The sequence below is a fragment of the Papaver somniferum genome, chromosome 3 (assembly GCF_003573695.1).
Source record: "Papaver somniferum cultivar HN1 chromosome 3, ASM357369v1, whole genome shotgun sequence".
In the NCBI taxonomy this organism is placed as follows: Eukaryota; Viridiplantae; Streptophyta; class Magnoliopsida; order Ranunculales; family Papaveraceae; genus Papaver; species Papaver somniferum.
Window position 1 is genome coordinate 95,301,356 of NC_039360.1, and position 12,116 is coordinate 95,313,471.

At 35.4% G+C, this 12,116-nt stretch overlaps 1 protein-coding gene across 1 annotated transcript; it reads right to left on the reverse strand.

Annotated features, from left to right (window-relative positions):
* Positions 1-1,707: 1,707 nt before the first annotated feature.
* Positions 1,708-3,856, reverse strand: LOC113359760 (transcription factor bHLH95-like). Its single transcript, XM_026603342.1, has 4 exons — positions 3,368-3,856; positions 2,475-2,773; positions 2,225-2,429; positions 1,708-1,803 (listed from the first exon to the last, which is right to left on the reverse strand). The coding sequence occupies exons 1-4, from the start codon at positions 3,854-3,856 to the stop codon at positions 1,708-1,710; spliced, it is 1,089 nt and encodes a 362-aa protein (XP_026459127.1).
* Between the last annotated feature and the right edge of the window lie 8,260 nt (positions 3,857-12,116).

Sequence of the window (12,116 nt, forward strand, 5' to 3'; positions counted from 1 at the left end):
TTTCACAATAGGACATTCTCTCCAAACGCTACAGTCAAGTCATGTCTAACCTCACCGACATGATTTGACAACAGCTTAAGCTGTGATTAGTGTATTAATAGTACTCCGTATCTACCAAACCCTTTTGCATCTCTGCTGCTGTGCAGCTTTGGCTGTTGTATACTGTATATTTGTATTACCACATATACCACCATAGTTTTGGTTGGTGCTTCAAGGACCTCAGTGGAAGTTATATATCTGATGACAATGATGATATTTACCGGTGAGAGTCCAATCACCAATGGCTAATTTTAAATACTAGTAATAACTACAGAAAATTAGAAGATTTCAAACATATAAATATATGAAGCCAATGCCATATTACTAATAGTAATAAATCGTTTACGAATAGGTTCACGTAAGTTCACGTACTAAATTTATAGCGAGTAACGATATGTCTATCTCATTAGTGAGTATCTGTATCGGTATACCTTGAAGTTGAACACAAATACCAGACAACATACTAAACTCAAATTTTTAAGTGCTTTCTAAAACTATGGGAACATATAAAGAAGAGATACTTGACCTCAAAAGCATGCATTGGCATATCTAAATAGAAGTGCTTTCTAAAGCTATAGGGGCATACGAAGAGATACTTGATCTCAAAAGCAAGCATGTATTGCATGCCTGAATATGCAGTGCATGTCTCTTTCTCTAACAAATTAAGTTAAAAGAATGCTGCTCATGAATCTCATTCGATAAGCTTATATGTAACAGTACTTAAACAACAATTACCGGAATTAATTAGCAAGGATATAAATTCAGCAGATTATTTCCGTGCTGAGAAATTGATGGAATGCAAAGATGAACAACACCAAACTCAAACAAAATTATACCGGATTCTCCGAAAAACGACAAACATGCAACAAAGAAAAATCCGTCGGTTGTCGTCTAGTTATATCCCTGAATGGAATGCCAGATATATACCTCTATAGCCAACGAGACAGAATAGCAAAAACGAATCGCAGTTGTAAGGAACATACAATAATATTCTGCGGACGGAATATAAATTAATGAACAAGTGAAGAGAAATACCCAATATGCCATATATGCTTATAGATTACCAGCTAAACAGCATATTATATAGTTCACTCCTACATGCACATATGTGTGTATATATTGTGCTTATATCAAATCATGAATACGTAGAACTAACTTGGAACGTCAAGCTTTAGGTACATCTATTTTAGAAGCCATTAACAGTAGATATTGTGCAGGATAATTGTTGGAGCAGCAGCAACATCTAAAACACGCCATATATGTATAAAATTGAAACTCAAATGTACATTGAGATTTCATACAGAACCCTAGCTACTTTTGTTTGAAGTACTAAAACTGATCTTGTTTCGAAAGATCACAATCTTACTAGTTCTATTTACCGGCCAATATGCAACTTGCAGCTATATGACATATTGACTGATATCTTATATTGTAAATACATCACTAACCTGAAAGGAAAACCATTAATACTATATCGTAAAAGAGAAATGTAAGCATACCCATTTCAAGGATAAACATGAGATTTGATCGACCTTTCTTAGTTATACATTTGCATTTTGACATTGTGCATCTCCCTCCTCTTCTTAGCCAGCTCTTTGGATATAGCCTTATAAATGTCGGATTAGATAACCTTTTCGTGGATGTGGCTCATACATGCATATACCAAGATCAAGAATTGAGCCAGAATATCATCTCCCCGACTGCCAACTTGTAAATTTCCTCTACAGGCAATGGCTCCGGAAACTGATCACAAGCACCATTTGCCTGTTCAAAAAATATGATACTTGAATGTTAAAGAGTAGAAAATCGGCAATTTATCAATAAACCAGTATCATATAAGACTTAACCTAATTACTAGCAGTTCCTGCCTAAATGACAAGTAGCATTAGTAGTTTATGAACTAGAGACAAATAGTGTGAATGCATTTTAGTAGATGAACTCTAAGTACTGATTTGACAGACTGTGTTGATGAATGTTTTCAAGAAATCCAATGAAAATAAAGAATTTTCATTGACATTTTCATCATCCAATATTCTATGGGTTCATTGATTACAACTGGTATAACATTATCAGACAGATTTCAAAGAAATTATACCACTTGGACATAATTAACAGATAACAAAAACTTTAATCATCTACAAAAGAACAAAAAACAGAAACTTAAAAGCATATAATGTGAACTTACATGGGCATGGATCATGAACATACTCCTGTAACAATCTGATGAAACATGAGCTGTTACTACTTCAAGTTTATGTTTTTCTAATACATAACAACAAGTAGTCAAAAGCCCTGGTTTTCTCGGTGCACAAACACTAATTTGTGCATCGTCGCCGTTCACGCTCAAGACTACATTTGGCGAAGACCATGTCTGAAATGTAGAAGGAATGCTATTTATGCAAGGGACAACTGAGAGAGAGTTATTGGGTGCTGACGATGAGAAAGTCATATTATCGTTAATCATGGAACTCGAAGAGTTATTATTCAATGATGCAGAAGAAGGCCCGGCTTGATCAGCTAAAAAGGCTTCTCTAGTATTCAATGTCGGTGAATTGGAAGCTACTACTAGGGATGATGATGGTTCATAGTCGATTACTGCTGGCGTTGTTAATGTCGGCCCTCCTCCCCCTCCTCCTCTGAGCATTTCTAGCCTTTGTTTTTGCAGCTTTTGAAGTGAATGTTGAAGGGTTTTGATATAATTCACTGCTTCATCCACTATGGTTGATTTATCCGCCTAATATAAGAAAAAGAAAAGAACATCAGCTTTTCTTTCTTTTTTTCTTTTTTTTTTCCCTTTTGCATGATCTTAATTATGATAATAACATTTAATAAAAAGCATGTACATCAAATTCTGAGTAAGATGAACATTCTTTGTCTTTTTGTATGCATGTGATAAAGTTTGATCGAATTAATCAGCCAACAAAAGGTTGCAACCAGCAAGTGGGATGAACTTCAACTTCAGTCGTTGATGTGGAACAATAACTATTCAGATATGAGATACGTACACCATGAAGTTGATAGCTTCTGAAAGATTAAAAGAGAAAGCAAATGGACCAGTTTCTTGAAACCCTAACTTTCTTTTTTAAGTTACATCATGATCCCGTTTTTAGTTTAGGAACATTTCTGGTCCCATGTTGAATTTCCAGAAAAAAGTTTTAATTTAATACATACGACTGACAAATCAGAGAAAACGAAACCCTAGGAAACAATTGACAGGTATAGGCTCAACAAAGAAAGAAACGAAATGAGTTTCTGAAGTTAAAAAACATGTTTTGATTTATGATGCAATTGGAAACCTCAAAATTAGTCTGAGAAAAAATTTGATTACCTTAGCAGGAAGTTGAGGAAGCAAAGCATGAAGATTAGAAAACATATTTCTCATCTTTTTTCTTCTTTCTCTCTCAGTCCATATATGTATTTCATGATCTGATTCACCGCCAACTTTACATTCATTCCAATCTCCACCACCACTAGTACCCTTTCCAGTACAACTTTTACCACCGCCTCTACTGCGCTTCTGATGACCAGTACTGGTTGTCTGACCCACAACCAGCTCAGGCGGTGTCACAGCTGTAGGAGTTGGGGTTGGGGTTGGGGTTGGTGTGGGTGTGAGTGTAGGGCTAGTTGAGGTTGAATCAATTAGTTTCTTAGAAGTAATACTAGTAGTAGTTTTATGTAGTTCTTCAGTGCTACAAACACCACCAGAATTATCAGAATTAATACTGCTGAAAACAGAAGCCCATGTTTGATTTTCAAACAAGAAGTTCCCTGGACCACCACCACCACCACCTCCTCCTATCTCATCACTGGTACCCATCATCATATATTGCTTCTACAGAGAGATAGAGTGAGTGAGTTATAGAAGAGGATTAGGGTTCAGAAAAGGGTCATTATATAAGAAACAAGAAAGAGAAAGAGAACTTAGTTATAATTAGGGCGGAGGCGTTTAAAAGGAAAAGGTGGAAGAGAAGGGTGGCAAAATTTAGGTGGGAATCAGAGAGATGATGATGATTCGGATGACTGCAAGAAAGATAGAAAGAACCCAAAATACAATCATAAGACAATGCCGTTATTTGGCGTGGAAACAAAAACAAAAACGGATACCTCAGCGCGTGCCAACAAATCCCAAATTATTATCACTCTCTCTATCTTCCTATGGTCCCACTTTCACCCCCTTAAACCATCTACCTAAAATGCTTGTAATCTTCACCCAAACTTTCTTTTCTTTTTCAGTCCATTGTTTTGGATCAGTAGGAGTGTTTAATCTCTATGTAAGTTACATCTTGTTTGTTTGCGGCTGACTCGGCATCTGGATCTGAGTTAATTTCTGACTCGGGTCGAGCCAGCAGTTAGACCGTTTGTTTTGCATTTTGAGTCAGATCTGACTCGACCTATGACTCAGACATAACCCCTGACTCGGACCCATTTGAGTCAGGTAACAAAATACCCCTGACTCACGGGACCAAACCACTGACTCCCGTTTTTTGAGTCAGATGAGTCAGATCTGACTCAAAACAAACATATTGGGTCAAATCCAGATGAGTCAGGTGATTTCACTCAGATCCAGACAACTCAGATCCAGACGACTCAGATGAGTCAGGAGTAAACAAACATAGTCTTAGTGTCTATGTCCTTGCTGAATCGTGTAATAATATGGCAGTACTTCACCCGCGAAAAAGAAAATTAATTGTTGCAGGTTTATGAATCCATGCATGTTCTCTCTTGATGCAGTTCATCATTGTCATAGCTCTAAATGTCAGAAAGAAGGCGAGGAGTATCGGGACAACACCAGATGACTTTGTTATCGCCCTGTAGACATATCTGAAATCAGCTTGAAATTAATTACTCTATGCGGAATTCTCAACAAGTGAATTAGATAATTTTGTGCAGTCAAATCACTAATATCATCACCCACTGATTTTACCCTTGTATTATAGTGATATCGGCACAAAAATATATTTGCATGGGATACTTCCAAGTTAGATGTATGAATCAGGCCAGACCTTAAATTATCGTAGAAAAATGCAAAAACAATGGTCTAACATCTGATGCGAGTCGAGTCAAATGCTCAGATCGGGAATCAACAACAAAACCAAAAAGGTTTAAGATTTCAATCCCCAACTAAAGATGGGAATTCAAGATGGGTCTTTTAGTGAATGGAAAGTATAATTTCCATCAAATGAACCAGAATAAACAATATGCATAATCTGAAACAGACTGCATTGGTTAACCTAACTAAAAAGAATTAAAGAAACGTAGACGCGTCATGCAGAGCTGCAGAAACAAGTCATGATTTGGCCGTTATTTATTCTCATTAGTATCCTTCTCTCTCCCTCTTTATTTAAACAAACAAAATCTGCCACTGAAAACTGCGGCCACAATGCTGTCATGCTGATGACTCCTTGCTCTTTCTCTTTCTCCATAAAACAGTTTGTTCTTTCTCTCTGCATTCGGCTGTGTTTCAAAAATACGTATATGTAGTCTATTCTTGGCTCGATTCATATTATATGATGTTGGAATTCTTAGGGTTTTGATCGTTTTAAAGTTTTAAACAGACTTAAAAATCAGAGAGAAATTTGGGCAGATTCAATAAAGGAAGGGGTTACCAACTTTATGATATTTGGATCCTTTGGTTCTATTCTGAGTTCATATACGTCATATGCATCTCTCATCAAAATTCCCTCTTCAAGTGAAAAGATATAATACAACGTATGTACACAAACCAAAACCTTGCAACACAAAATTTCATAATCTCGAGGAGTCGAGGTTGAGCTATCATCAAAAAATTCATAATCTTCCCCGCGAGCAGGCACCTGTAACCAAGGTTTTTAAAAAGCTTTTTGATCAAAGTAATGTAAGATTAATGTTAAATCCAAATCCAAAAATGAAACGAAAGAAAATCTCTAGCGCAGAACCACATTATCATAAATTATGTGCTTTAAGACACTTATTGCGCCACGCAACACAACTCTTTGCTCGCTGGTTCACTAAATGTCTCAAGCAGCTGAGAGGGGGGAGAAGAAAAAAAGGGCAGATAGCAATGATTTCATCTGGTAGAGCCGTTTTTGGACTTGAGTGAAAAAGACTGGAAAAGGGAAAACAAGATTTAGAAACGTTTTATTGTGACGTGTCAGTGTTTTCTATATTATGATTTCTTTCGTCTTCTCCACTCTCTGATCTCATTAGTGCTAATCTGAAAAAGAAAGAAAAAGGAATCTCAATAGTGCTAGTCAGGGTTTGCGGCCTCTGCCAAGATCATGAGTAAATAGAAGGTCGAGACTCGAGAAGCTGAGGTTTCAGTAATTATGATTCGACTGACTGGGTGTAAGTTGTTTGTGGTTTCATTCGTCAGTATCTTGGTGCTAACAATTTGGTCCAACAACAACAAGGCCCATACAAACCAAAATGAGATTCAGTGGCTGGTATAAGCAAGTTACCCACATTGCCAGGCCCAAGAAGGTGATTAAGAGTTTAAGACTCATTTGGAGATATTTTGTTGGAAGATTTTTGTTTTTGGGTTGTTCCAAAATCTTAATCTATAATACAAAACAGAATAGGTTTTTGAGTTTGGACGGTCGGATAACATTTTGAGAGACAAACATTACATCCGACCATCCCAGTTTTATCCCAGCGAAAGATATCTGACGGTCGTCGTTTCTGTAACCTCTCTCATTATGAATCAATATTTATTAATCTTTAATTATTGCATCACCTCTTAACTCAAGATATTCAAAGAAACATTAAATCATAATATATCATACATACATTAATTGGATTTAGTGGTGGCATGATGAATCTAATGGGAAATGAGATTTATTTGTTTATTTTTATTCATAACTCATAAGTGAGATATGCATACACACTATTACTTAAATGATTTTGTGTTCGTTTTTGGATAATGTATATGAATAATTTTACAATGTACTTATAGACATTATTTTCGTTTAAAATAAAATAAAAAACTATCTTCCAAAGGAAAGCGATTTAAAATCCAGAAAAAAAAAAAAAAATTACACCAGTCAGATATCATATTTAAGCAGTGTCGTTACGACACGAGCTGTCTCTAGATATTTATTAGAACTCTCTGTTAACCTCATGTCGTGTCGTTATGGCACAAATCATTTCTAGTAATATTAACAAAATAAAAGTGGAGATATTTTCCTTATTTGGTTGGGTTTTTTTTCTTGGTTCAATGGTGGATCACTTATTTGGTTGGTCGAGGGATCTACTTTGCTTTTTCTCTTCTTTTGTCAACTAGATCATTCACACCCAATATAGTTCTTATGATTTAGGCATGTCGTCCCTCATATACCGATTTCGCCTTGTAGAAAGTAGTCAATTCTATTTGCCCGAAGAATGTTGAGAATTATTGTGCACTTATACACAACTCAAATTCTAGACCTCAAAACTTGTTTTCAGCTTAATCTAACTTGTATAAAAATTAAATTAAGAGATGGATTTACAATATATATATATATATAGTTTATGTGTACATGGACTATATATATTATAAATCTATTAACGGACCCTTGTAGAGCATTGCTCAGTTGAACCCTCAAGAGTTAAAATGTCAAGTTTGGTTGTCATATTTTAGCTTCAAAATTCGAGGCTGGTTGATTAGGTTACTAGAATCAACTTCGTTAGGTTAGACTAGAAGCAGTAGAAATGTTGAGACTTGCTCGTGTTACTCTGAAGAACCTGAAGACGTATCTTCTGTTCGAGGTTGGTAATACTGACTTGTTTCATTTCTATCTACATTTCCTTCAAGTCATTTAGATTGAAAACATAAAATATGAAGTATGTTTATGTATCTCTAGTATTAGTGACTTGATCATTTTGTTATAGTCAGTGTCAAGGAAGTATTACACTAGTTGTTGTATACAAATTTTGTATCTTGGATTACGAAATAATGTTTATCATTTGAACTCCATAGATTCGTCATAACACTATTTGGTGATTCCTTACTAGTTAGTGCATTGAACTTTAGGGTTGCTTCTGTACCTAGAAAACTATGTTTAATTACATGAGTTTAAGGAAGTAGACTTTTGAAACTTGTTTATCATTGAACTTTGGCATATTGGATTACAAAATAACGTTTATCATTTGAACTTCGTAGATCATCATAACACTATTTGGTGATTCGTTACTAGTTAGTGTATTAAACTTTGGGGTTGATTCTGTACCTAGATAATTATGTTTAATTATATGAGTTTAAGGAAGTAGACTTGCGAAACTTATTTCGTAGTTGAAATGAGTCAAAGGATATCTACTGATATAAGGTGTGTTGAACCTTGATAGGTCTAGTTTTTTTATTATGTGATCCTTCTCTTCTGATATAAGGCCACTCGAACTAGTTTAAGGATCGACGATTTCATATCTTCTTTATTGTATCTAGATCTGAAGAAAAGACTTTGTGGTCACCCGTTCTTAACAGACTCCATTCTATGTGTGATTGATCATAAGTGGAATCAAGTTGTATATGAAGGTACTTTGAAGATTGAATACTAGAAGATTTACTTTCTAGTATGCTGATCTTTCTAATACTCCGTGCACACTTGACTGGATTTGACAAGCCGCTTGTTTATCTCGTATAGACTTTTTATAGCTTGATGTATATATTGAAAATCTATCACTGGGTATTTCTTTTGAGATCGACTTTGATGGATTTCGAACTAAGATTGGTTATTTCGGTAATCTTGATCTTAGTTGATCTAACCAATACAAAGGAGTTTATACTGATTAAATGGAGGAACCTCTGTAACTCAACTTATCACTGATTAACTTGTTGATCTCGGAGATTGATAGAGCAATTAGAGAAGCAGATTAACCCTATATTGTTTCGGAATACGATACATAAGGGTTGAATGATACAAGTCTTCACAGCATGTGAAGGACTTAAGATAGGGGAATCTATCTCAGAATTCACGTGCGTAGACCAGATTGGTGGTAGGCGCAAGATACTGAAAGAACTTAGCAAGTTGGAGTTAGTTACTTGATCTCAACTTTACGAAGTTGTAAGTAGTAGTCTTTGTATAGCCGCTTAGTTCTGAGAGAATTCAGAACTGGACTAGGTCCCAAGATTTTTTGCCTTGCAGTTTTCCTCGTTAACAAAATCATGTATATTGTGTTTTTACGTCTTGTTCTTGTAATCTCCTTGACAGTGCTTTTCTGAACTAGATTACACAAGGTGTATCTTGCATATGTTGATATCGAAAAGATTGTGTGGTACTTGGTACCCTCGTCATTTAAACTCCGAAAATAGACTTGGGATGGTGGTTTTAATGTTAAATCATACTATGCTACCTAACAAAATGATCCAAACCAGAGAATAAATGATTTTCCTTTCAAGGTACTGTGAAATACAAATGTGCTTCTTCATTTGGTTGGTCCATCATGTTTTCATTATTACTCAAGATGTAATGGCGAGTAGGGTAAACACTCTAGTGAATAGATGTTATTTATGCAAAGACAATTCAGATTCTATTAACCATTTTTTCATTCACTGTAAGGAATCCGAAAAGATCTGGGACGTTTTTCTTTCTAATTTTGGGATCCATTGGGTTCCATATAGTGATATTAATAACCTATTTCAAAGTTACAATAGGAAGATTTTCAATCACAATGGTAATTTAGGGTTGTCAATATCAGTACGATATCCAGAATCCGTTTCCAAGTATTCCAGATTCTATAGGATTTTATCCGTTTTACCGAATATCGGATCTTTTTTTTTCCGGATATTTCTTCCTTAACATATCTGATCGGATTAGGATCCATTTGTTTGTTAACATCCGATATCCGATAAAAACAAGGACGTACTTATTATTTTCCCTAGCCATTATTAGAGTCGAGTAACCCTAAGGCTAAGAAGGAAAACTCATTTCCTTTCAGTTAATACTGATTAATAATCTACATCCGATACTGATTTTCAGTTTATTTCAAAGTAGTTTTCCTTCTTAATCTCAATTAAATACATGGAACTGACAGAATCCTCTTCAGCAGTTTCTTAGATCTGTATATGAGGATCGTCTGCGACTCATACGACCGAATTATAATCAGTATGACGTTTCAATGAAGTAGAACCACAATCTATGCTCAAAAAGACTGTAATTACAAACAACAAACGGTCAGTATTAGCATTTGATGTAGTAGCACAATGTAAGTATTAGAGATAAAGAAGTGAATTAGCTTCTACATTTACTGGTACAAGGACCAGAAAACATGAGCAATGTGAAAAGAAAGAAATAAGAAGAAGAAGATTGGGAACTAGGTTATTCACGGTGTTGGTCTTCATTCCTAAGATGAGGAGCTTATATGAGATTTTCATCTATTTATTTTGGTGTAATGGATAAGTTTGAAGCCTGAATTTGTAAATAACAAATTGATATTTAATTGGTGCTATGTATGTAATTGTTTTCTCAAATGGTGATGATCATGGACAACCACCTTGTAGGGGCTGGTTGGATAAAGTCGTAGGTAGCATAACCAGATTAACATAATGACTCTTTCCTTTTTTATGCCCCAAACCTGCGTCCGCTTGTTTAATCTACCATGAGCTGACAAAAACCATCATCTACAAACTATAATGATTAATAATCTCAATTAATGAACCGGATATTATCGGGTAAATATTCGATATCCGGTAGCTTAACTTATCGGAATCGATATCTGATTTTTGATATCCTATAGGATATTATCGAATATCCGACAGCGCTTAACCTGTCGGATACTGATTTCTAAATATCCGACGGATATTCATACGACAGCCCTAGGTAATTTTATTTGGAACCCTCTTTTGTATGTCGTTTGTTGGACGTTATGGAAAGGAAAAAAAATAACCATATGTTTATTATTGATGCAAAGTAAAATGATAGTCAACAAATAGTACTTGACATCAAAGATAACATTCTATACTAGTCCACTCTTTATCATTTCCTCAAGGGATTAGGTACGAGGATCTTATCTTCAAATGGAAAAAGTTGTGAGATGTTAAATCTTGTATCCTTTCTTCTCAGAGAGATGCTTCCTTGAAACAGTTTTAAGTATTGAAAAAGCGGGGGTCTAACAACACCACCCAATATTTCGCTTAGCAATCTGTATGGACAAACTCGAATATACTTTTAATAGAATCAACAAGACTCAATCAATTAAAAGTATATCAACGAGTTTGTATCTCTCTCTTGATTTGATTTCCTCAAATAGAAACTGTGAGTACTAATCAAATACAAGGAATAACTTGGATGGTACCAAATACGAATATCCAAGTGCCAATCAATATCAATCAACAACCGTTAGGTCGGATTCTCCAATTGATTGATCTAACGCACAACCTATATTATTTCAATTATAAAGATAAAACAATATAATGCGGAAATTGAAATAACACAGACACCAGAAATTTTGTTAACGAGGAAACCGCAAATGCAAAAAAAAAACCCAGGACCTAGTCCAGATTGAACACACATTGTATTAAGCCGCTACAGACACTAGCCTACTTCAAGCTAACTTCAGACTGGACTGTAGTTGAACCCCAATCAGTATCCCACTGATCCAAGGTACAGTTGTACTCCCTACGCCTCTGATCCCATCAGGATACTGCGCACTTGGTTCCCTTAGTTGATCTCACCCACAACTAAGAGTTGTTGCGACCCAAAATCGCAGGCTTTGACAATAAACAAATCCGTCTCACACAGACAAGTCTATCAAAGGATTAATCTGTCTCCCACAGAAAAACCCTAAAGTTTTTTTTCCGTCTTTTGATAATAATCAAGGTGAACAGGAACCAATTGATAATCCGGTCTTATATTCCCGAAGAACAACCTAGATTAATCCATCACCTCACAACAATCTTAACCGTATGGTAGAGAAACAAGATATTGTGGAATCAAAAACAATGAGACGAAGATGTTTGTGATTACTTTTTATATCTTGCCTATCGGAGATATCAATTCTCAAGACAATCAATCTGATTGTACTCGTACGATAGAAGATGCAAGATCAAATCACACAACTACGATAAAAGTAGTATTGGTCTGGCTTCACAATCCCAATGAAGTCTTTAAGTCGTTAACCTGGTTTTA